Genomic DNA, 25,598 nt, shown 5'->3' on the forward strand with positions numbered 1-25,598 from the left:
CTCAGGGAATTCATCTAGGGGTATAGTGTACATTTCAAACCCCCAGGGGTTTCACCAATTTTGATACAAGTGGGCAGTGAAAATGAAAAATTACATTTTTTACACAAAAATGCAGTTCTGGCTCGAAATTTTTCATTTTCAGAAGGTATGAAGGAGAAAAAGCACCCCAAAATCTGTGCCCCAATTTCTCCCGAGTACGGCAATGCCTCACATGTGACCAAAAAATACCAGTTGGGTGCATGGCAGGACTCAGAACGTAAGGAGTGATTTTTGGATTTTGCAGCTCAGATTCTGGTGGAATTTTGGTGGGTGCTATGTCGCATTAGCAAGACCCCCCAAGCACCAATACAGTGGAACCCCCCCACAAGTCACCCCATTTTGAAAACTACACCCCTCAGGGAATTCATCTAGGGGTATAGTGTACATTTCAAACCCCCAGGGGTTTCACCAATTTTGATACAAGTGGGCAGTGAAAATGAAAAATTACATTTTTTTACACAAAAATGCAGTTCTGGCTCAAAATTTTTCATTTTCAGAAGGTATGAAGGAGAAAAAGCACCCCAAAATCTGTGCCCCAATTTCTCCCGAGTACGGCAATGCCTCACATGTGACCAAAAAATACCAGTTGGGTGCATGGCAGGACTCAGAACGGAAGGAGTGATTTTTGGATTTTGCAGCACAGATTTTGGTGGAATGAATGGTGGGTGCTATGTTGCACCAATACAGTGGAACCCCCCCACAAGTCACCCCATTTTGCAAAGTACACCCCTCAGGGAATTCATCTAGGGGTGTAGTGTACATTTCAAACCCCCAGGGGTTTCACCAATTTTGATACAAGTGGGCAGTGAAAATGAAAAATTACATTTTTTTACACAAAAATGCAGTTCTGGCTCAAAATTTTTCATTTTCAGAAGGTATGAAGGAGACAAAGCACCCCAAAATCTGTGCCCCAATTTCTCCCGAGTACGGCAATGCCTCACATGTGACCAAAAAATACCAGTTGGGTGCATGGCAGGACTCAGAAGGGAAGGAGTGATTTTTGGATTTTGCAGCTCAGATTCTGGTGGAATTTTGGTGGGTGCTATGTCGCATTAGCAAGACCCCCCAAGCACCAATACAGTGGAACCCCCCCACAAGTGACCCCATTTTGCAAACTACACCCCTCAGGGAATTCATCTAGGGGTATAGTGTACATTTCAAACCCCCAGGGGTTTCACCAATTTTGATACAAGTGGGCAGTGAAAAAGAAAAATTACATTTTTTACACAAAAATGCAGTTCTGGCTCAAAATTTTTCATTTTCAGAAGGTATGAAGGAGAAAAAGCACCCCAAAATCTGTGCCCCAATTTCTCCCGAGTACGGCAATGCCTCACATGTGACCAAAAAATACCAGTTGGGTGCATGGCAGGACTCAGAAGGGAAGGAGTGATTTTTGGATTTTGCAGCACAGATTCTGGTGGAATGAATGGTGGGTGCTATGTTGCACCAATACAGTGGAACCCCCCCACAAGTCACCCCATTTTGCAAACTACACCCCTCAGGGAATTCATCTAGGGGTATAGTGTACATTTCAAACCCCCAGGGGTTTCACCAATTTTGATACAAGTGGGCAGTGAAAATGAAAAATTACATTTTTTTAAACAAAAATGCAGTTCTGGCTCAAAATTTTTCATTTTCAGAAGGAATGAAGGAGACAAAGCACCCCAAAATCTGTGCCCCAATTTCTCCCGAGTACGGCAATGCCTCATGTGTGACCAAAAAGTGGCAGGACTCAGAAGGGAAGGAGTGATATTTGGATTTTGCAGCACAAATTCTGGTGGAATGATGGTGGGTGCTATGTCGCATTAGCAAGACCCCCAAAGCACCAATACAGTGGAACCCCCCCACAAGTGACCCCATTTTGCAAACTACACCCCTCAGGGAATTCATCTAGGGGTATAGTGTACATTTCAAACCCCCAGGGGTTTCACCAATTTTGATACAAGTGGGCAGTGAACATGAAAAATTACATTTTTTTGCACAAAAATGCAGTTCTGGCTCAAAATTTTTCATTTTCACAAGGAATGAAGGAGACAAAGCACCCCAAAATCTGTGCCCCAATTTCTCCCGAGTACGGCAATGCCTCACATGTGACCAAAAAATACCAGTTGGGTGCATGGCAGGACTCAGAAGGGAAGGAGTGATTTTTGGATTTTGCGGCTCAGATTCTGGTGGAATGAATGGTGGGTGCTATGTGGCATTAGCAAGACCCCCGAAGCACGGTGAAATTATGAACCTAATATTCCATAGATGTGTGGTATATTTTAAAACACTCCTTTATACATAGGCCGGGTTTGTCGGGGCAAGTGTCACACTGGAAAATAGTTTGCTTTCTTATTCCCTTTTTATAGCAAACTTTGCACCTTTTTTGTGTCCTGCCCTTTTTTCCAGTGGAGGGGATTTCATCAGGAAAATGCTGCCCTGGTACAATACGGGGGCCAGTACTAGAAGTACTGGGGCCCTCTGCCTGCTGGTTCCCAAATATTAGGCCCTTTATGACTTCCTCTTGAAAGTGCATAAATGTCCCCCTCTGGCCGGTAGAACGGAATAGCACGTAAGCGTTATACAGTGCCATCTGGATGATATACACGGCCACCTTCTTGTACCAGATTTTTGTTTTCCGCAGGGCACTGTACGGCTTCAGTACCTGATCTGAAAGATCCACTCCGCCCATGTACCTATTGTAATCCAGGATACAATTAGGTTTTGAGGTGTGGGTACTGGTACCTCGTACAGGGACGGAGGTGGTACTGTCTCCGTGAATTGTTGTCAGTATAAGGACATCCCTCTTGTCCTTATATTTGACCAACAACATATTTTCGTTGCATATTCCCCTGCTTTCACCCCTTCTCATTACTTGGGCAATGTGCGTTTTTGGGAGGCCTCTTTGGTTCTTGCGCACAGTACCGCAAGCTGCTGTACCTCTTGAACCAAGGGCCTTAAACAGGGGGATGCTGGTGTAAAAGTTATCCACATAGAGGTGATAACCTTTATCCAGGAAGGGGTGCACTAAATCCCAGACAATTTTCCCACTAACACCTACGAGGGAGGGGGGGCATTCTGGCGGTTGAATTCTTGAATCCTTCCCTTCATAAACCCTAAACCTGTGGGTGTACCCTGAGGTGCTTTCACACAGTTTATACATTTTTATGCCATACCTTGCCCTCTTACTGGGAAGGTACTGGCGGAATTTAACCCTTCCTTTAAAATGTATAAGGGACTCGTCGATACAAATAAATTTTTCAGGGATGTACACCTCTTCAAATTTGGCACTGAAATGATCAATGACCGGCCTGACTTTGAATAGCCGGTCAAAGGTGGGATCATCTCTGGGTGGGCACTGTGCATTATCGGTGTAATGTATAAATTTAAGAATTGTCTCAAATCGAGTCCGGGGCATGGCCATACGGTAAAATGGAGTACTGTACAGAACATCTGTACTCCAATATTGCCTAATTTCTGGCTTTTTTACTATGCCCATATGAAACACCAGACCCCAAAACGTCATCATCTCTACTGCATCTACAGGGGTCCACCTAGCAAATGATGACGTGGGGTTTTGAGCAATAAACTGCTGGGCATATAAATTAGTTTGGTCCACCATTAAATTTATAAAATCATCAGAGAAAAATAATTTGAAAAAGTCAATTTCTCTGAGACCTGTGGAATCAAATTGGATTCCTGGCATGGCCAAAAACTCAGGAACCTGGGGCTCAAAATTGTCTGGTGGTGGGGTCCATACTAGATCAATTATTGGGGGGGGAATCTCAGCTGATCTACGGGGGCGTCTTTGAGGGGGTCCCTCATCACCAGAGGAGGAAGAGGAGCTTAAGACGAATCCTTCAAATTCCCCACTTGCATCACTGCCTGTGTCAGAGTCAGAGGCAAGCATGGCATATGCCTCCTCCACTGAATACATTCTCCTGGATGACTGGGAGGACATTTGGGAGGACATTTGGGAGGACATTTGGGATGCCATTTTTATTTTTGTGTTACTGGTAGTGAAATGTTTCAACACGTGTATAGTGTAGGGGGGGGTACAAACTTTATTTCAATCCGGGGGGTATGTAGTGTGTAGTGTGTATGTGGTGCAGAAAAAAAAAAATACTTTATACCAATAATAAAAAAAAAAAATGAAGGGGTTAAAAATAAAAAATTGAAGGGGTTAAAAAAAAAAAAAAAGGTCCTGCGCCAAAAATTGAGCACAGATGTTGGTCAGTAACGTCTGTCACTGAACAGCGCTCAAAGGCAACAGGAATCTGATCAAAAAAAAAAAAAAAATTGATCAACCCTGTGCCGAAAAAGCTGATCAGTGATGTACGTCACTGATCGGCGCACAGTGGCCACAGGACACCCACAAAATCAGTGTGTGTAAAAAAAAAATTAAAAAAAGACCCCACAGCACTCACAAAAAAAAAAAAAAGGTGATCAGTGATGCGACACTGATTACCAGTGAGGGACAGCAGGTGCACAACCTTTGGTGCAACTGACAGTGCAACTGGCAGCAACTGACAGGTATATATATAAAAAAAAAACCTCTGCGCCCCCAAAAAGTTGCTGATCAGCACAGATATACTGATCAGCACAAAAGGGGGGGTAGCAGACACAAAATATACACTCTCTATCACTCTCTGTCACTATCTCTCTATCTCTCACTATCTCTCACTATCTATCACTCTAGGACACTGCAGCAGCAGCACTGACAGTTATATGTATAAAAAAAAACTGCACCCCCAAAAAGGGGGGGTAGCAGACACAAAATATACACTCTCTATCACTCTCTGTCACTATCTCTCTCTATCTCTCTATCTCTCACTATCTATCACTATCTATCACTCTATGACACTGCAGCAGCAGCACTGACAGTTATATATATAAAATAAAACCCCTGCACCCCCAAAAAGGGGGGGTAGCAGACACAAATCTCTCTATCTCTCTACCTCTCACTATCTATCACTATCTATCACTATCTATCACTGTATGACACTGCAGCAGCAGCACTGACAGTTATTTATATATAGAAAACCCCTGCACCCCCAAAAAGGGGGGGTAGCAGACACAAAATATAGCTCTCTCTGTCACTATCTCTCTATCTCTCTCTATCTCTCTCTATCTCTCTCTCTATCTCTCTATCTCTCTATCACACTGCAGCAGCAGCAGGAAGTCTCAGGAAGTCAGATCCAGGAAGCGTCCAGCACGCTACAAGCAGTGATAAGGTGATCAGGTAAGGTATTTGCAAGGATCAGGTAAGTATTAGCAAGGATCAGGTCGGTATTCACGGCAGGCAGGCACGGTGACCGTTCTGCACGCTATTCCAGACCGGAATGGCGTCTGCAGCGCAGTCACCGTCAGTTTAAATGTCGCGCCTTGGCTGTGATTGGTCCGTGGGTCCCACGGACCAATCACAGCCTTGGGGGCAGGTGGGGTGAGGGTGGGGTGAGGTGTCATCGTCACCGATGACCCCCTCATGCCCCCTGACGCCCGGCGGTGATTGACACCTGTGTTACCGAGCGTCCGATTCGCTGGTAACACAGGAAAACGCTGTGAATGGCTGTTCACACTGAACAGCCAATCACAGCGATCGCCGACGGGGGGGCGACATCGCAGCCCCCCCTGGGCATGCAGGGACATGTCTGCTGTCAGGGACAGCAGACATCGTCCCTCTGTCACTGCGTCTCGAGACGCAGTGACAGTTTAAACTCATGACGTACATTTATGCCATGTGTCGGGAAGTACCTCCCGGCCATGACGTAAATGTACGTCAAATGTCGGGAAGGGGTTAAACCATTCACCCTTTATCATTATGTTAACTGTCCCACATAAACCAGGATAGGTAATGATTGGGATTAAATTTTAACCCGATGAACAACATGTGTGAGATGCACAAAATATACACAAAAAATGTCCGTATTGCTCACATTTATTATATAAATCACATTTTTTTTTTGACTAAACAAAGATTATATTTCCCATATAAGGTAAACATTAAAGGTCATTATGATGAATAGAATAGAATCAACTTTATTGGCCAGGTGTGCTTGCGCACACTCGGAATTTGTTGTGGATATACAGTGCAGCATCAAGCAGGGATGAAGGGGGGGGGGGGGGGGGGGGGCATTACATAGGTTACATTGACATTTCTTTCTGGCAACACATGCTAACCGAGTAGCACAGCTGTATAGCAGGGACAGTACAGTATCACACAGAGAATATATACCCGCCAAGCTGCACAGGCACAGCGCCTAGGCAACCATCAGCGGCGCCACTGGTCGCTGCAGCAGCCAGGTAGGTGACAATATAAGCAGGGACAGTACAGTGTCACACAGAGAACATATACCCACCAGGCTGCACAGCGCCTAGGCAGCCATCAGCGGCGTCACTGGTCGCTGCGGCAGCCAGGTAGGTGACAATATAAGCAGGGACAGTACAGTATCACACAGAGAACATATACCCGCCAAGCTGCACAGCGCCTAGGCACCGCACAGCCAGGAAGGTAACAATATAAGCAGGGACATTACAGTATCACACAGAACATATACCCGCCAAGCTGCACAGCGCCTAGGCAGCCATCAGCGGCGCCACTGGTCGCTGCAGCAGCCGGGTGGTAACAGTATGAGCAAAGATACCGCAGTTATAGCAGGGACAGTACAGTTATCACACAGGGGAAACACAGGGGACACAGGGGGTTACATATGCTGAGTGCACAGATCCTAGGCAGCCATTTGCGGCGCCAGCTTCCTGTAGGAGAACCAGCGTGGAGAGCCAGCAGGGGGGGGGGGGGGGGGGGAGGGAGGGGGAGAAAGAGTCACTGAGGCCTGATGGAGTCAGTGGGGCCTAGGGCTGGAGTTGGGCCCTCCCTGGCTTGAGTTCCAATGGTCCAGTCATACCTCCTCCCTGGTGGGGTGGGGGGGCGACGCCAGAGGCATTAAAAGGTCTTCTGCAGCTTCTGGTGCTGGGGATCAGCAGCTGGGGCCTGCGGCCTGGTCGCTCTCATATGTGGGTCAGCCGGGCGCCGATGAGGGGGGGGGGGGCGCAGCCGTCTTCGAGATCATGCCGCCAGGTCCTCCCTCCTGAGCCCTGAGCCACCGGTGTCTTCCCGGGGGCCAGCTCCGTGCCGCGGGTGTCTTCGGCGGCGGCCGTGTCCAGTGCCGCATTCCCTTCCGGCTTCCTTCAGGCACCCTCCTGCAAGGAGGTCATGGGTGGTAAGTGAGAGGACAGTGAGTGGACAGACACTGGATTTACCAGTTGGTATTTTTGGTTCGTCTGTGATCGATTAGCTTTCCCTGACACTATCCTCACAGTCGAAGTCTCGCAGACACGCTGCTGTGTATCGGACGTGCCGGGCCATGGCGGTGCGCTCGTCCCGGCCGGGAGGGTGGACACCGTGACCGTGCCATCGGAAGCTGGTAGCTGCCGCCAGGTCACCTTCCATCACCCCCTCCGTCCTCCCTCGTCTGCATCTCCACGCTGCTCTGGGGGCCGGGGATGTAAGCTCCGGTGGATGGGAGCTCGCGTGTGTGCGACCATCCCCGGCCCCGACCGGAAGAATGGTTTGTTTGGCAATTTTCACACCTATTTTGACAAATTCACTTGGCAATAAAAGGGTGAAATGTAATCGGATGAGCAATTCAGTAAGAAATCTCCATGTTTTTTTTTAAACCGGCAATCATTTACACTTCAAAATCAAACTTGTTTTGCCTTGCAAATTATTGCCACTTTAAACAAACTGGAGATTTCTTACCAAATCTCTCACTTTCTGAATCTCTTTTTCCTTATGTTAATTTATATACTGCTCTTTCTAAAATTCTGAAGCTGGTTACAGAGAATAGTTAGCCATTTACATTAGTCTTTTCCCTAGTGAGGTTTAAAATCCAGGTAATTAATATTATTCATTATTTAAATGGTGCCAAGGGGGTCACAATGTTGTAATCTGGTGACACAAATAACTTCGCGAACTTTAAATTGTGCTGTGTGTCCCCCATTGTGGTCAACAAAAGTGTCCATATGAAGAACAGCATACACTATAGCTGAACATAACCCATCAGGTGGAATACGCAACAGATGACATTTTAATGTGGCCTTTTTGAACTGAAACCAGGTCTAAAAGACAGCATAAAGGTGTGCAATTTTTGCTTTCAATGTTAACCATATATGGGCAAAATTGATATCAAGTTAGTTCAAATCTCACCAAGTTTAGCCGCATCCCATCCAGATGCGATTTCAATTCACTGCCCCGGAATTGAAAGTAGAAATAGACTGTACAGCACAGTCTATTTATATTATCTTGTAATGAAGGCCATGCTACACAATGCAGCATGGTTCCCGTGGGTGAGGTACAGAGGTCCAACAGTTGGGATCCCGACAGTCATTAGCCTGACTGGCCGGACTCAGACAGCATGGTGAGCGCAACTAAGCCCCTTGCGGGCTCGCTGTGCTCGCAACGCTGCGGGCACTGTAGCCCGCTACGCTCACCACCTATTCTATTCTCCCTCTATGGGGGTCGTGGACCCCCACGAAGGAAAATAGCAGGTGACAGTCAGGATCCCGATGTCGGATAAATGCCTGTAGAGACCCCGTCCGGCACCCGGCCCCCACACGCTGTCCCTGCCTCCCTGCTAGCCAGCCAATGCCGGCACCCGCCGATATAGCATCATTATCGGCGACCACAGAAAAGCACCGTGTGTACACACCATTAGGCTTGATGTGCTGGCCATCTGACAATATTCCGCTATAGAGTGAGAATGTGGTGTTTCTAATGGAAGCTGTTGCTAACCACAATGGAGAGCACATTGAACAGTTGTCGCACTTTGACAGGTATCCTATTAGCTGTAATAACATGATCCTCAACCACCAGCAAAGTTATCACACCAAAAAAGCCACTGACTGTATTGCGGGTATGTGCGCTCCCATTTTTCAACATATCCTATTAGAAAATTGCGAAAACATGTGGCCTGCGACGTATTAACCAGTAAAAAGTGCAGGTGAAAAACGGAAAATCAGCCTGCACCACCAAAAATGGCTAAGTAATATAGAATAATAGTATAGATGGATATTAGATAGCATAATAAAAAGACTTTGGAGACTTAACATGTTACATGGCTGCAATATGCTTTATTTAAAAACAATGAAAAAAGGAAAATGAAGCTTAAAAATGCTCTCAGATTTGGGGGCACATAAAATGGGTACAAGCATATATGTGTGTTAATAAGAAGGCACTTTCAATAAAAAAATTGCATAAACAACGGTTTATTCCCACCTGTAAGCCTAAAAATACTTGTACGACTTATAAAGCGCCCCAATATACCTGCCCCTTACCATCTACCCTCATTTCCATCATTTTACACTGTTTTTTTAACCCCAATACTGACATCTTAATATGGTCTCATTAACAATAATGAAAGACTTTGCAGTGCCTGGTCATTTACACCAAAAACTATTCAGAATGGTTGACGAGAAATTAGCAATAAACCTTGTGTAGAATTTTCACATGCAAACAAGAATATCGTCATCGTGATTTGTTGCAGATTGCAAAATTATCTGAGATATTGTGTGAACCCAAATTTTACAACTTGCTCCAGAGTGCTCTAAGTAGGGATACTTTAATTTTACAGAGCTGTATTTAAAAGGCCATGGATGAGTGAAGAGTTTCACATAAAGGGATGAGCAAAAACCATAAGCAGAATAAACACAAAACTGGACACCATTGGAAAAACACTACCAGACATAGGTTGGGTCACTAGGCTGTATTTCTTAAAGATGCAAACACACTAGACAAGTTTAAAAAAAAACAAAAAAAACGTATGAACGAAATGTGGCCTATATAGAATGCACGATATCGTGTGTCCCGGAATTCAAGGGAGTTGACACATCGCATTGTTCGCAATGTCGTCTAGTGCAGCGGTTCTTATCCTTTTTTTTTCTCCTGTACCCCTTTATTAGGCTTTTCATTTATGAGTGCCCCCCTCCCTCTCAATTTGAAATATCCATAGTACTTATGAGTGGAGTGGAAGTGAGCGGTATTTATATCCTTAAACGTGTCTTTATTTTAGGATTAGCGGAGAAGTGTGTGGAATTGGGTCCCTCGGTGTCTGGCCTCTGGCTGTGTACTATCTCCAGGGTTCCCGCTGCATTGATTCCACTGCTTCCTCAGCACGGGGCAGATAATAGCGGATGTCTGAGGGAAACATGAATAGCTCCAAGTGGATTGATGGTCGGGCAAAAGCACGAGGAGATGCTGAGGAGTCTGCAAAAGGAACCTGAAGTGACGCAACATAGGTCATCTCCACGGCAACAGGAGACTTCTTCCATTACCAATATTCATTTTAAGTACCCCCCAAACAGTCTGCAGTGTACCCCCAGAGGTACTTGTACCAGGTTGGGAACCACCGGTCTGGTGTTTACCCAACTTTACTTGCGTGCTGGAAACAGAGAGATGTATATACACTAACAAAGTCCAAAAAAAGTAACCCAATCAGTAATTAGATAAGTGACGTTGCCCATAGCAACAAATCAATTTATAATTATAAAAGCTTTGATACTTTCCCCCCAAAATTAGAGAACACAACAAAAGTTCCAAACACAAAAGTGACAATCCAACAGGGTTTTGTGCCAAGGATGGAGAAGAAACAACTCGTAGCATTTATTACAGCTTAAAATCAAGTGGAGAAAATTGACATAATATTCTCGTTAATTATAAGTCTATTTCAAGATGGTGTTTCTTTTAGGGGCCAAAATGTGTTTTGGCATTTCCTGTATGTTAAGAAACCAGTATGTGTTTTAAATAAAACTGTTAAGCCCAAAACACCACAGAGTTGTCAAACTGCTCTTGTTTTCATTAATTATACATTCAAGAGTTCTTCATGTGTTTGGATTCAGAGAACGGGCTGCTGCCGTCAGTACAGCACGGCATAAGCACAGCCGGGAGAGAATAAAAAAAAGAAAGAACGAAAAAAAAAAAAGATTATATATATATATATATATATATATATATATATATATATATATATATATATATATATATATATATATATATATATATATAAATAAAAGAAAAAAGTAATAAATTAAAATGAACCTAGTCCACAGTTTTTATTTCTACTGTATCTAGAATTATTTCAACTGTGAATCAAAACTGAGAAATGTGTAAAAATATAAGTTACTCACGTTAAGGCTAACAAACGTTATGTTACCGCAGTTAATATGCCATCGTTGCAGTACATCTAAATAAATGGTGCTTGAAAATGTTTTATGGACCACTGACGGAGCTGCAGGGACTGCGCGGAAGGAATCTTATGCAACCACCGGAGGCAACTGCTAAAGAGACAGCATTCATTTCTTGTATAGTATGTTCTCATCTCAATTTATCAGCTGGTGGATTAGTCACATACACACCGCAAACAGTGCCAGCTCTATTATTTAAGGAGAGGTCTATGCAAGTGTTTAGCTCCGAATAACGTTCAACAGTTGAGATAATATCTGCAAAAACCTACTCATTATTCTGCTAAGGATTTAAAAACGGATTTCTCTGAAGCACAGAGCTTGGTGGAGGTGACATTCGCCCCTTATGTACAAGGTGTCAGCATTGTGAGAATAGTGACAGCTGTGTGTTGCATCACATGAAAAAAAGTGATGTGAGGAGTAATCAGAATCAAGGAAAATATTGGATAAAACATCGCACCCAAGTGTGTACATTTCAAAAGATAATTTTCTAACAGTAGGTCCCAATACTTGTTTTATTAAACATGGCATAAAAGAAAATAAAACCATTTTAAATCACTTTAAAAAGCAAAATGCCCTTTTTCACCAAACTAATCAGGTTATGGATTAGAGCAAACAAAAAAAACTTTGTTTCATACACACTGGGGGACTTTGAGCTGAAAGTTGCTCAAAACCGCATGTTTGAGCGGCTTTCAGCTCAAAGTTACCCAGTGTGTATGCCCCGGCGATGAGCACTGCTGCGCACTCCCACATCATCGCCGGGAAAGCCGCTCATCTGCTAGTTATACCAGCAGATGAGCGGCTTTGAGGACGGCTTTGCATAGCACTGCACTATGCAAAGCCGTCCTCCCCCTCCGTCGGTACCGGGCAGGGGGAAAGCCGTTCAGTGCATATGCACTGAGCGGCTTTCCCCCCAGCGATGAATGCGATCATCGCTGTCCATACACGCTGGGCATAGTCGGCCCAGTGTGTATGGACCTATAGACTTATAATTAATGAGAATATTATGTAAAATCTCCTTCACTTGATTATCTGCGGTAATAAATGCTACAAGTTGTTTCTTCTCCAACCTTAGCACAAAACCCCGTTGGACTGTGAGCAAATACTTGCAGAGTTTTGTTTGCGGACCCATTGGGTTTTGAGCAAAAATGTGAAGATCCGGCACTAGAAGGGCCCACAAGGGCGGAAAATTCAGGTGCTGTTGCCACATTTACATACGGTCACAATACCAACTTGCCAAACTGATGTGGTCAGGGTTGGGCTGATTAGCAGCACCTGTGCTCTCCTGAAATAAGTGTTTCCATGACAGAGGGTCAGTGTTCCTGATGGTGGAATAGCCGTCCAAGTGGTGGGCCGGGGGTGTGGGCTACATATTGAGGAGTTTGTACTATGCTGCAATGCTGTAAACGTGCTTGCCTATTTGTTTACCTGGTATGCGGTTTACCTGCTACAAAATGAGACCAAGACTTCATCTTATCCAGTGTATGTGATTCATCATCACAATATATTAAAAATTAACATTCCCAATGTTGACATTGTATTATGTTACAGTACACCTAATACATAGAATATGTTATAGTGTTCCCGCTATGCTTCTTTTGCAGGGTGCTTCACTTTTTTTTTTTTTAAACCTCAAAATGCACTCTGCCCTTATTGTGTGTGCCACTGTGTGCCCTTACGCTGCGCGCGCTCCCCCCCCCCCCCCCACACACACACACACACACTGTGCTGAATGCCGCTGAGAAAATTTGGTGTATGCCATCATGTGTAAAGGGCATATGGTATGTGGTATATTGTGTAAGAGGCATTACAGTGTGTGCCATAATGTATAATATGTAATTCGCATAGCAGAGTATGACCATGTTTCATAGGCATAATTCTAGTGTAGTGTGCAATTTTTTATTGTTATTATTATATGCTTGTAACACTGTTGTTCCTTCACTAGAGATATAATGCAAAAGCAAATTTACAGATCAGCGCAGTAGTCATTTATCACAAAAAAAAAAAAAAAAAAGATCAAGTTGTATTCAATACTCTATTCCCCAGAGAAAGGCTTTCACAGAGTAGCCTCGCACCACTGCTAAATATCATGTGAAATAACTGCAGCAAGGAATAGAGTACTTCAAGCATCAATCAATTGTAGAAATAATATCACAATAATAACACCACCATTGAAAGAGCAATTATATTGTATGTAAGACAAAGGCCCTGTGAAAGCAATAAGTTGCATAATAAGATTCCATTCAATATTTTGTTTCAATATACATATATAAAATAGGTGAAGGGCTGCTTACTGAGAGATAAGTAATCATTATATTCGTTATACGTACTTTCTTTGTTGCCAAAATGATCAGTGTCCTTCCACATCAAGGGAATCCGAATACCTGTACATAGGAGAAATTGCAAAATTTTTTTTAGCTATCTGTACTTTTGTTATCAGAGCTAACAATGTATATAGCAAATAAAACCAAAGGGGATTTGGTCATATTTTGATTAACACATTTAAGTTGCAGAACATCCAAAAATTTGAATTTCATCCGTTCGATTCGATGGGCAGTATTCAATGAGAAAAATTCACCCTGTTTTATGGCGAATTTGTGCTTTTTTTCGCCTTGGACGGAGCATTTTGCTCTCCAAAAGCGAGCAACCTTATTCAATGTGAAATATTCGCCGTCTTTCTAAGTGATTTTCGCCGTCTCTCTCCGTGTAGCAATTCTCCATCTTTTCATAGAGAGCTGGAATGTGAACTTTTAAACTAAAAAAGTTTTTTTTTTTTTTTAATTTTGGTGTAAAAAAAAATCAGGATTTTTTTTCTGTGAAGGGGCATGTTATTTTTATTAATGTGCTTATAGCACATGAATACATATTTAATTTAAAAAATATATATTTTTTAAATTTTTTTTTTACACAGAGCAGCCAGCAGGGGGCCGGAGCTCTCGAGCCGCTCATTAGATATTCATATATTCACTGCATCCGATCATTACATATGCACGATCGGGTGCAGTGTATACTGGGTCCCCCGCTGGCTATAGGGGGGGGCAGCTTGTGCTGCCTGGGTCCCGGGGAGCCCACCTCCCCTCCACATATGTTCTGGGGCAGCCAGGGAGACTTTAATCTCCCTGGCTGCCACCGTCCCACGGCTCCCTGCCAGCTCCCTGCCGCGGACGCTCGTCCACTGCAGGGGTTAAGACTCGCCGCGAGTGGCGGCGAGTCTTAACCACATTGAATAGAGGTAGCAGGAGTGGCAGCGAGCCCTCCGGAACAGGGCGAGTGCATGGCGAGAGAAAAAATCTCTTGCCATGCACGGCAAATTTTTTTCATTGAATACTGCCCAATGCCAGAACAGATTTTCATCTGGCGGAAAAATCCATCACGAGCGATAACCACCTGAAATTGCTGCTGATCCATGTGTTTGAGGCCGTTGTCACATGATTTTGGGTCCTTTTTCACCCATGTTGATTCAAAAAAACCCCTCTCCAACCCCCCCAAAAAAAGGGCATGGGCGAAAGTGTACGCAAAAACGGCTGCAATTCAATACTATGGAGAGGAATTAGTGCTGTTTTTTGGGGTAGTCACAAAACTAACAGCACTTAAATACCCTTGAAGATTCTTTTTCAGCCAGCAGAGTTGCTGTCATAGAGGACGGATGATCGAAGCCTGCCTGTTTGACATTTACCAAAAGCTGTGGAGGTGACTGCTACCACATAGTAAGAGGGGATACCCCATTTTCTGAACTTGAACCCTTTTCGTCACCTGGTTGCAAACACTGAAAAGGCTTCATACTATGACAGACACACCCAGCCCACATCAAAATGAACAATTTCTAAATGGCACTTTAATTGACGCTAGTTAAGGAATGTTCCGACGGTCACCAAGTCACCCTCAATCAAGAGCTGGAAATCACTTACTGTGTGGGAAATTCTATTACTCTGTAAACAAGTGAGAAATAGTATTGTATACACCATCTAGCAGCAGGATATAAAGGAAGATAATGGGTTATGTCCAATGCACAATACTGGTATAAGAAGAACAGTGATGGATGGAGAAAGTCGCTTGGGATGTGAATTCTTCCTTAGCTTTATATTTTTATGGACGCAGGCAAGGTCAATGACTATTACTGCTTAGCATTTACCAAGTGTTCACCTTACCTCATTTTACAGCATTCTTCTGCCATAGAGTAGGGATGGCCACCAATGGTACCATGGATGGATAACTGCAATGGCATAAACCCATCTGCTAGGGAACAATCAATGTTTCACCTGCAGATGGTCATCCCTGCCCTACTATGGAATGTGCTATGGGCTATGCTCTGTGTCCTAATACATTGTAGGAAGAAAAGAAAGGAAAAAACAAACAAACAGAATCCCACCCATTAGTTGTTACCACCGATGGCGCAAACAGTCTTAGTTCTCCCCATTGATTGAAAAGGTATTCAACATCGGCAATAGACAGACAATGATTTTGAACAGTCAATGAGATAGCTATCCCTACTATAGAGGCATCTTCTATTGTAGCTATTCAACATCCTGATGAGTGTGACCCCAATGTTATGCATGTCATGATCTTCTCAGTCACAGAATGATTTATGGGATATTCTGGAAAAACACCAAGACAGCATATTCCGCCAATATCATCAGCGGCATCTGGGTGTTCGCTTACAATAATATGGCATTCCTCTTGTACAAGACCAGACATTGGTACACCCAGAGCCTCAGCACATACAGGATATACATGGTGGCCTAATACCCTACACCTCAGTAGTTTTCATACGCCAATAGTCTAGGATTTAAGGGTATCCGTGCTTAGGCACAGCTAATTTTTTAACTACCTCAGCCAGTTTGATTATACTATCTGGCACAAGCAGGGATATACCGAAAACATGTTGGGGTGCCTTGATTATCACATTTTGGAACCACTGTCCTATGTGACATTTATTTAAACATGGTGCCCTATTTATCAAGCCATAAAAAAAGATACAGAAACAGTAGTTTCAGCTTATGGAAGGATCTTATGATTCCTCTACCACAAGATTTATCCAGTTCCGGAGTCTGATATTGTGCACAATTGCAGGGTCTGATTCGCAGGAGGAATACTTTAAGAAATGTGAAAGTCCTCAGATACCCCTGTGATATTCAGCTGGGTAGACATCAATAAATCCACAACCTGTTATCGGTTGAACTGGCTGACGATTGTATAGGTGTGTATAAAAGTCACTAACTGCCTCTAGTGCTCCCTGCGGTCAGGATCAGGAGACAGCACCTCATGTACAGATTAGAACAAAATCTGTTTATTAAAATAAGTTTTTAGGACATACAGTAATAAACAGATTTGTAGTACAGCAAGATATCATCATAAACATTGTCATATTGTCCAATATAACTTGTATACAAAACACACATAAAAAAAAAAAGAAGAGAAAGAAAGAAATACAGAAAAGAGAAGGGGGAAAATGAGGGTAAGAGGTAAGGAAGGCTAGGAAGAAGATGGGAGGGTCGGATCCGATATACAGTATATCAATAAAGGACAAACCATTCATATAGAAAAAGGGGAAATTATTATTTATTTCCTCAGAAGTATATAAATAGAAACCAATGGGTATAGTGTCTGGAGCAAGGTATCTCTAAGATAATGTGAGAGGAGTAGACTCCAGCATTGTCCTATACGTAGGGGATTCCTTTAAGGCTAACCATGCGGCCCAAGTGTCTCTAAAGGAGTTATAGTGGTCTTCCGCAGAAGATACTTTATCCTCCATATCCATGTACATATCCACTCTGTGGAGCCAATCTTTGATCGTTGGAGGAGAGAAGGATCGCCTCCAGATCCGCTGCATTTTCAAATGGCATAAGAGGGATTTCTTATACCTTGGGACAGATCCCGGCGTATAGTCCCGGCGTATAGTGAAACAGCGTAATACAGAGGTAGCCAACTCCAGTCCTCCAGTAACGTTTTCCACGTCTCCTCACAGAGGACCAGATTCTCTAATCTTCAAAAATGATAAAACGGAGTGATAAACAGCCAGCCAGTCAGCTCCTACCTGCCATGTCATAGACTGTGTTTGAAAAATGGCAGGTAGGAGCTGATTGGCTGGCTGTTTATCACTATATTTTATCACTTTTGAAGCTTAGAGAATCTGGCCCAGAATCACAAGTGAAGTAATTAGCTCCACCTGTGGATCTTTTAAAATGGGTCAGTCAGTAATGAGTTCATCTGAGGTGGGCAGGAAAATGAGACCTGTTGGTAGCTCTCGAGGACTGGAGTTGGCTACCCCTGCGCTAATATCTTACCAGATATAGGGGTAGATTTATTAAGATCAGTGAAGTGATAAAGTGTCTGGTTTTTATCACTGGATAATGAGCTCCTACCTGTCATTTTTCAAACCAAGCCTGTAACTTCACAGTTAAAAGCTGATAGGCCAGTGATAAAAACCAGACACTATCACTTCACCTAGCTTAATAAATCTGCCCCATAGAGACAACATTATTCCAGTAAGAGTGTAAGGAGGGACAATCCCACCAGATGTGGAAAGGGTTCCCCGGGCCTGAGGAGCAGTGCGTACAAACATTAGGTCTCATGTACAGTGTCATATTTTTCAGCCCAACTTCATGTGTATTCAGCCATTTTCACACTTTTACGCATGCGCCGGAGTATGCATGCATGCATGAGAATTAAACTGAAGTCTCACTGTACCCAGTTTAAGTTGCAATGGTGCATTACGGGGGCCTGACGATGCATATTCTGGTACGCTGAACAGCCAGGGAGCTGCCGGTCATGTGCAAATGTCACATATCCAATGAATCAGCACAGCCTCCTGGTGTATCAGTTACATCGCAATTCAGGTTAAATAAAAAAAAAAAAACACAGAAAAGACTCCTGGCGCCAGCAGTCTCGCACCGGCCCTGGCGTCTCACTCATGCCAGGTGCACAGCATTGTAAGGCTAGTTATAGGAAGACTCATCTAATCACAGCACTGCCTTGATTATTAATACTTAGGCCCCATGGTAAGGTTTACTAAGCAGGAACTTAACAGAATACATGTTATCAGAGCATCTATTTTCTGAACAATTTTCATTTAAGATCTATTGTACACACACTCTGACAGAATACAGCCCTTAATGAACTGCTACAGGTCTAAAAATACAGTTTACATAAAACACATTTATATTACAAGCCGTGAAATGTAGTGGCTACTGTACATGTGTGTATGCTGCCATCACCAGGAAGCTAAAAGCTGTCATTTGGTGTAAATAAAATGTGGCAACAGGAATTACCCAGCTACGGAACTACAGTAGTTGAGAAATTCAATTGATTTCTTACGAATATTATTTGGCTCCACAACAATATATAATAATAATAATAATAATAATACTATTAACATTTACATACATACATATCTCCTTCCCTTTGAGAAAGGTATATTGATACCGAAATGGCCCAATAGGGCATAGGTGTAGAACCTACAAATGTTGCAGTCTTCAGCTATTGCATAAAATCATCTGGAATCGATAAGTATGGATCACTGTGCTATGTGAACATTAAAACTTTTTTTCTGATTATATATAAGGGTGTGCTGGCCCTGACTGTCTTTTGAAGGGATGAGATTCTTCCATTGATTGTATATATACATATCTACTATATAATAGCCCAGATCTGGGTGTATAACGCTGGGCAGTCATATCGGGGCTTTAGCCTATCAGCACAGCACTTGCCAAGATCACTCCTCCGCAATCTTTCATTAGGAAAAAGCATCACTCAGAGACTTGTAAGTGATAAAGCAGTGAAAGTAAGCAAGCACCACCTGCAGCACAACCACCCCTCCCACACCACCACCGGACACCCTCCCCCACCTGCGGCCATCCAGCATCCGCCACTCCCCCACCCATGGTACTTATGCACCCACGGCACCCTCACCTCCTAAACCGCAGTACCCCACACCCAGCCACCCCAACATTGCTCATCCCACACCCACACCACCCCCCAGCACCTGACCAACCAACACCGCCCACATGGGGCACTTGCAGTATCCCTGCACCTGCCACTGCCCCACCCATAAGCACCCTCCCTCACCCACTGCACCTGACACTCACCCACCCATGCCACATCCACACGCAACACCAGAACACCCACCCCTCCACCACATCCACTTGCGGTAACACCACAACTGCCCCTCCCCCACCCACAGTACACACACACCCGTTCCTCCCCCGCCCACAGCACGTCCAGATCCCGTCCCTCACCCACGCCAACCCTGGTGGCCCCCCCGCCCGTCCCCCAGCCAACGGCAGCACCCCCGCACCTGCCCCACCTACATGCGGCACCCCCGCACCTGACCCAGAGCGCCAACTGACAGAGGTAGTGAAGGAGGTGGAATCAAGAGAAGCGAACTCTAAATTGGCGATCACAAAGGTACGATAGGTACTGTAGGATGAGAGCCAAGAAAAGACTAATTTAGACCAAGAGAGTGTAGTGTTTGGATGCGAAGAGTGTGATCAACAGTATCAAAAGCCGCAGATAGATCTATAAGAATGAGTAGTGAGTAATGGCCTTTAGACCTAGCAGTGACCACATCATTCACAATTTTAGTCAGTGCTGTCTCTGTGGAGTGTATGGGTGTAATTCATTAGTGACTGTTTAAAAGTGATAGTATGGTAAGACTACTTTTAAAAAGTAGCCAGAATATTTGTCCCACAGTTATTAACACCAATGGAAAATAGGTGCATAGATAGTGTTCCCGCTAGGCTGTTTTAGCGGGGCGCTGCGCCCTGCCCGATTTTTAAAGGGCAAAATGCGCCCTGCCCCTCTAGCAGCGCCCCGCTAAATCAGCCTGCAGTCTGTCCCGCCGGAGTGCCCGGGCCGCCGCATCGCTAAAGGGGGCTTGCCTGGCCATGGCTACGTCCCGCCTCCTCTAGTGACGTCGTCATGGCCGGGCACGCCTCCTCTAGTGACGTCGTCGCGGGCCGGGCACGCCGCCTCTAGTGACGTCGTCGCGGGCCGGGCACGCCGCCTCTAGTGACGTCGTCGCGGGCCGGGCACGCCGCCTCTAGTGACGTCGGCGGGCCGGGCACGCCGCCTCTAGTGACGTCGGCGGGCCGGGCACGCCGCCTCTAGTGACGTCGGCGGGCCGGGCACGCCGCCTCTAGTGACGTCGGCGGGCCGGGCACGCCGCCTCTAGTGACGTCGGCGGGCCGGGCACGCCGCCTCTAGTGACGTCGGCGGACCGGGCACGCCGCCTCTAGTGACGTCGGCCGACCGGGCACGCCGCCTCTAGTGACGTCGGCCGACCGGGCACGCCGCCTCTAGTGACGTCGGCCGACCGGGCACGCCGCCTCTAGTGACGTCGGCCGACCGGGCACGCCTCCTCTAGTGACGTCGGCCGACCGGGCACGCCTCCTCTAGTGACGTCGGCCGACCGGGCACGCCTCCTCTAGTGACGTCGGCCGACCGGGCACGCCTCCTCTAGTGACGTCGGCCGACCGGGCACGCCTCCTCTAGTGACGTCGGCCGACCGGGCACGCCTCCTCTAGTGACGTCGGCCGACCGGGCACGAATCCTCTAGTGACGTCGGCCGACCGGGCACGAATCCTCTAGTGACGTCGGCCGACCGGGCACGCCTCCTCTAGTGACGTCGGCCGACCGGGCACGCCTCCTCTAGTGACGTCGGCCGACCGGGCACGCCTCCTCTAGTGACGTCGGCCGACCGGGCACGCCTCCTCTAGTGACGTCGGCCGACCGGGCACGCCTCCTCTAGTGACGTCGGCCGACCGGGCACGCCTCCTCTAGTGACGTCGGCCGACCGGGCACGCCTCCTCTAGTGACGTCGGCCGACCGGGCACGCCTCCTCTAGTGACGTCGGCCGACCGGGCACGCCTCCTCTAGTGACGTCGGCCGACCGGGCACGCCTCCTCTAGTGACGTCGGCCGACCGGGCACGCCTCCTCTAGTGACGTCGGCCGACCGGGCACGCCTCCTCTAGTGACGTCGGCCGACCGGGCACGCCTCCTCTAGTGACGTCGGCCGACCGGGCACGCCTCCTCTAGTGACGTCGGCCGACCGGGCACGCCTCCTCTAGTGACGTCGGCCGACCGGGCACGCCTCCTCTAGTGACGTCGGCCGACCGGGCACGCCTCCTCTAGTGACGTCGGCCGACCGGGCACGCCTCCTCTAGTGACGTCGGCCGACCGGGCACGCCTCCTCTAGTGACGTCGGCCGACCGGGCACGCCTCCTCTAGTGACGTCGGCCGACCGGGCACGCCTCCTCTAGTGACGTCGGCCGACCGGGCACGCCTCCTCTAGTGACGTCGGCCGACCGGGCACGCCTCCTCTAGTGACGTCGGCCGACCGGGCACGCCTCCTCTAGTGACGTCGGCCGACCGGGCACGCCTCCTCTAGTGACGTCGGCCGACCGGGCACGCCTCCTCTAGTGACGTCGGCCGACCGGGCACGCCTCCTCTAGTGACGTCGGCCGACCGGGCACGCCTCCTCTAGTGACGTCGGCCGACCGGGCACGCCTCCTCTAGTGACGTCGGCCGACCGGGCACGCCTCCTCTAGTGACGTCGGCCGACCGGGCACGCCTCCTCTAGTGACGTCGGCCGACCGGGCACGCCTCCTCTAGTGACGTCGGCCGACCGGGCACGCCTCCTCTAGTGACGTCGGCCGACCGGGCACGCCTCCTCTAGTGACGTCGGCCGACCGGGCACGCCTCCTCTAGTGACGTCGGCCGACCGGGCACGCCTCCTCTAGTGACGTCGGCGGACCGGGCACGCCTCCTCTAGTGACGTCGGCGGACCGGGCACGCCTCCTCTAGTGACGTCGGCGGACCGGGCACGCCTCCTCTAGTGACGTCGGCGGACCGGGCACGCCTCCTCTAGTGACGTCGGCGGACCGGGCACGCCTCCTCTAGTGACGTCGGCGGACCGGGCACGCCTCCTCTAGTGACGTCGGCGGACCGGGCACGCCTCCTCTAGTGACGTCGGCGGACCGGGCACGCCTCCTCTAGTGACGTCGGCGGACCGGGCACGCCTCCTCTAGTGACGTCGGCGGACCGGGCACGCCTCCTCTAGTGACGTCGGCGGACCGGGCACGCCTCCTCTAGTGACGTCGGCGGACCGGGCACGCCCCCTCTAGTGACGTCGGCGGACCGGGCACGCCCCCTCTAGTGACGTCGGCGGACCGGGCACGCCCCCTCTAGTGACATCGGCGGGCCGGGCACACCCCCTCTAGTGACGTCGGCGGGCCGGGCACACCCCCTCTAGTGACGTCGGCGGACCGGGCACGCCTCCTCTAGTGACGTCGGCGTGCCCGGTCCGCCCCTCCAGCGTCCTGCCTTATTTGGTACTTAGAAGGAACACTACATAGACATTCCCTACCCCTATTGGGTACTTCTGTAACTGGCACAAAATATATGCAAGAAAATGATTCCTTAGCATTCAAATTCAATATCTGAGATAGTGCACAAACCTTGTTTCATGCACAAAAAATATATTTGTGTGCATTTCATGGGCATGTGCAACAGATGCAAGAATGCTTCTGCTGCCTAATTTTTTGGGATACACACACAGCAGACACATCTTGTCCATGGTACTTGTAAGACTTGTGTAGTTTCACAGCGGCAGCTGGCCGCCCGCTCCTTCCGGGTCCGCGTCCCCTCGCCACACTTTATAAAATCAACTCCACACCGACGTGGATAGTTCATACCCCACTATCCACGTCGGCGTGAAGTTGATTTTATAAAGTGTGGCAAGCGTGGCAGGCCCCGCGAGGGGACACGGACCCAGAAGGAGCGGACGGCCAGCTGCAGCCGTGAAACTAACAAGTACCGACTGTTTTGAAGGCTTATTCCACAGCTTCTCCAGCTCAGACCTACAACTGGGTCAGCTTCTAGAAGTCTGCATATTTAAAGTCTCCACATCCAGGTAGAAGCTGAGATACTGTAAAATGTGTAACTTTATAATTTACCTAAATGCATGCTATTGTTCTCATTGTTCAAATGTTATGGTGCCCATACACTTATCCGATTTTGGACGATTTCACCGGATCCAGACGAGAAATCTGCCCAAATCGGATATGTTTGACATCTCATCCGACCCAATGCGCCGTCCTGTGCACATCGGGTAGGACCCTACAGATTCAACCTGCTGCAGGTAGGTGTGTGCCAGTGGTGAAGCACCACTAGAACATACCTATGTGAAGGGGCAGGCAGCGTCGGGTCTGGGCTGTGCTGAGCACCCAGGGGGTATGGGTGTAGCGTCGGGAGGGCAATACACAGTATCCAGGAAGTGCTGAGCAGACACTTTGGACAGTGGTGGCAGAATAGAAAAAAAAATAAAAAAATAGTTCAAAAAGATAGGCCGGCCTCTGATTGGCTGAGAGTGCTGACAGCAGCCAGCCTATCTTTTGAATTATTATTATTTTTTTTTTATGAAATTCTGTCTGCTCAGCATTTCCCGGTCACTGTGGACTGCCCTCCCCCCAGGCCCCAAAAAAAATGGCACAATAAGTGCCAAATCGTTAGTGAGCTATCCTGGTGATTCGACCTAATGTATGGGGGCCTTTAGACAGAGGATTGCTCACTACCATGTACTAAAATACTCCTGTTATGCTAACAAGTGAATGTTTCCAGGATGGACAGCTGTCTAAATGCAAGCATATTTTAGCTGTTATAGGTAGCGTGTTCATTTATAGCTTAATATTATATAACATGCTTTCATCATTTTAAGCCTTTTTTTGCTGACATACGGATTATCCAAAATCAAACAGGTACAGAAAAACATTTATTTTTCCTTTCACCTCCCTCCTTTTTGGTATAGACCCTTCAATAAAAGTTACAGCCATAAATTAAGCTACGCTGCAATGTTTTCATAGGTTTTGTAACACACTGCTTCCAATGAAACCCCCACTGATATAATTATGGGCAGGAATAAGAGTGCAACCCAAAAAGCAACAGCAGGGGGGGGTTCTCCTGGAGAGGTGAGTGAGCAAATGTGTGTAAGAAAAAAAAAAAAAAAAAAACATTTTCAGTACCTGTTGACTGCGGGAAACTAAATTACATGAGAGATATTAAACTATGATCACAGCACAGCTCTTGCTTGGCATTTAGCAAAAGGTGTGAATTTATTTTGATTTTTTTTTTTTTTTATGACCATTAAAATTGAGCTGGTATTTCTGTTGAAGATAAATCACAGGTGTGAAAACCCGGCAGCCTGTATCCACCGCTAGAAAATCTGCTGGCAGAATTATGAATGATCTAATCCGATGTTGCTAAAGCAACAGTAACGTCTTTTAGTTTTTTTTCTTCCTAGCCTGTTCTTTAATCATTTCAGCTACAAGGTAATTATGTAATGCGTCTCGGAGGATACATGTTCATATATTGCTAACAAAAACAGCTTGCCCATTCTAGGTCAGTTCTTCTTATTTATATATATAATCGTGCTAGTCATTCTTTAACCCATTTAAGCCCTAAAAAGGAATAAAACTTGTATCCCAGGAGATGGAAATCTATGCAATTGTTGTAATAACACATACTCAGCATTCGCCTGCTGTCCCCAAAACAAAGGAACAGTTGTTTCTGAAGCGTGCTCTGCACAGCCAAGGAGGAATCAATACAGACACAGGTATATAATGTCTTCAATGTTTATTATAAAGACAATAATACGTATCAGAACAAAGAGAATATACTCAGCAGTGGGAGATCTCTATATACAGTACATCAGGTTTATACAGAAAGGGAGCTGCTATCTGTCAGAAGCAGCCATCACTTTCTCCTGTGATTGATATATTTTAAGTGCTGCACTTAGCAAAATGCAAAAAAAGAATAAGTGTCCATTCACACATTATACTGCATATCAAATGGAGAGTGTTGTTCATAAATATCCCCTTTATTCTAAGACCTAGGTTATAGAACTTGCATGTATGCCTAACCTTCACTATTTCTCTTGCAGATTTGTAAAGAAAGGAGGAGGGACAGCATATGCCAAGATCAAATCGATCACATGATATATGGGAGGGGGGGGGCAAGTAACCAATACAAAATTACATAATTTTAGTAAAAAAAAAAAAAAAAATAGGAGCTATTGCAATAAAATGGGTACTTGTTTCCTAGCACAGTGCCCATCGTATGCCATCGCATACCACTAATTAAGGTATGCCATGGGACCCGATTTTCGGGTCCTAAGACCCGCGCTGTACAATTTTAATATTGCGTCTCATCGCATGCCATTACAATGGCATGCAATGCGATTTTTTATTGTACAGGCACCCTGATGGGTGATTACTATGTTAAATGCATCCCCATTGTTAACGCCACCACCACTATCAACGCCAACCCGAAGCGTGGCGAGCGCAGGGAG

General features: G+C 46.5%; 1 protein-coding gene across 2 annotated transcripts in view; it reads right to left on the bottom strand.

Annotated features, from left to right (window-relative positions):
- Positions 1–25,598, bottom strand: part of RTKN2 (rhotekin 2) — an 85,132-nt gene that overhangs the window by 35,892 nt on the left and 23,642 nt on the right. The window contains exon 4 of one of the 2 annotated variants that reach the window (XM_083149147.1): positions 13,587–13,640. The exons of the other annotated variant lie outside the window; for it this stretch is intronic. Coding sequence (XP_083005273.1) covers positions 13,587–13,640 — 54 coding nt within the window. The remainder of the gene's footprint in view (positions 1–13,586; positions 13,641–25,598) is intronic. 2 annotated transcript variants of the gene reach the window in all.

Source organism: Crinia signifera, chromosome 6, assembly GCF_055691185.1.
Source record: "Crinia signifera chromosome 6, ASM5569118v1, whole genome shotgun sequence".
Classification (NCBI taxonomy): Eukaryota; Metazoa; Chordata; class Amphibia; order Anura; family Myobatrachidae; genus Crinia; species Crinia signifera.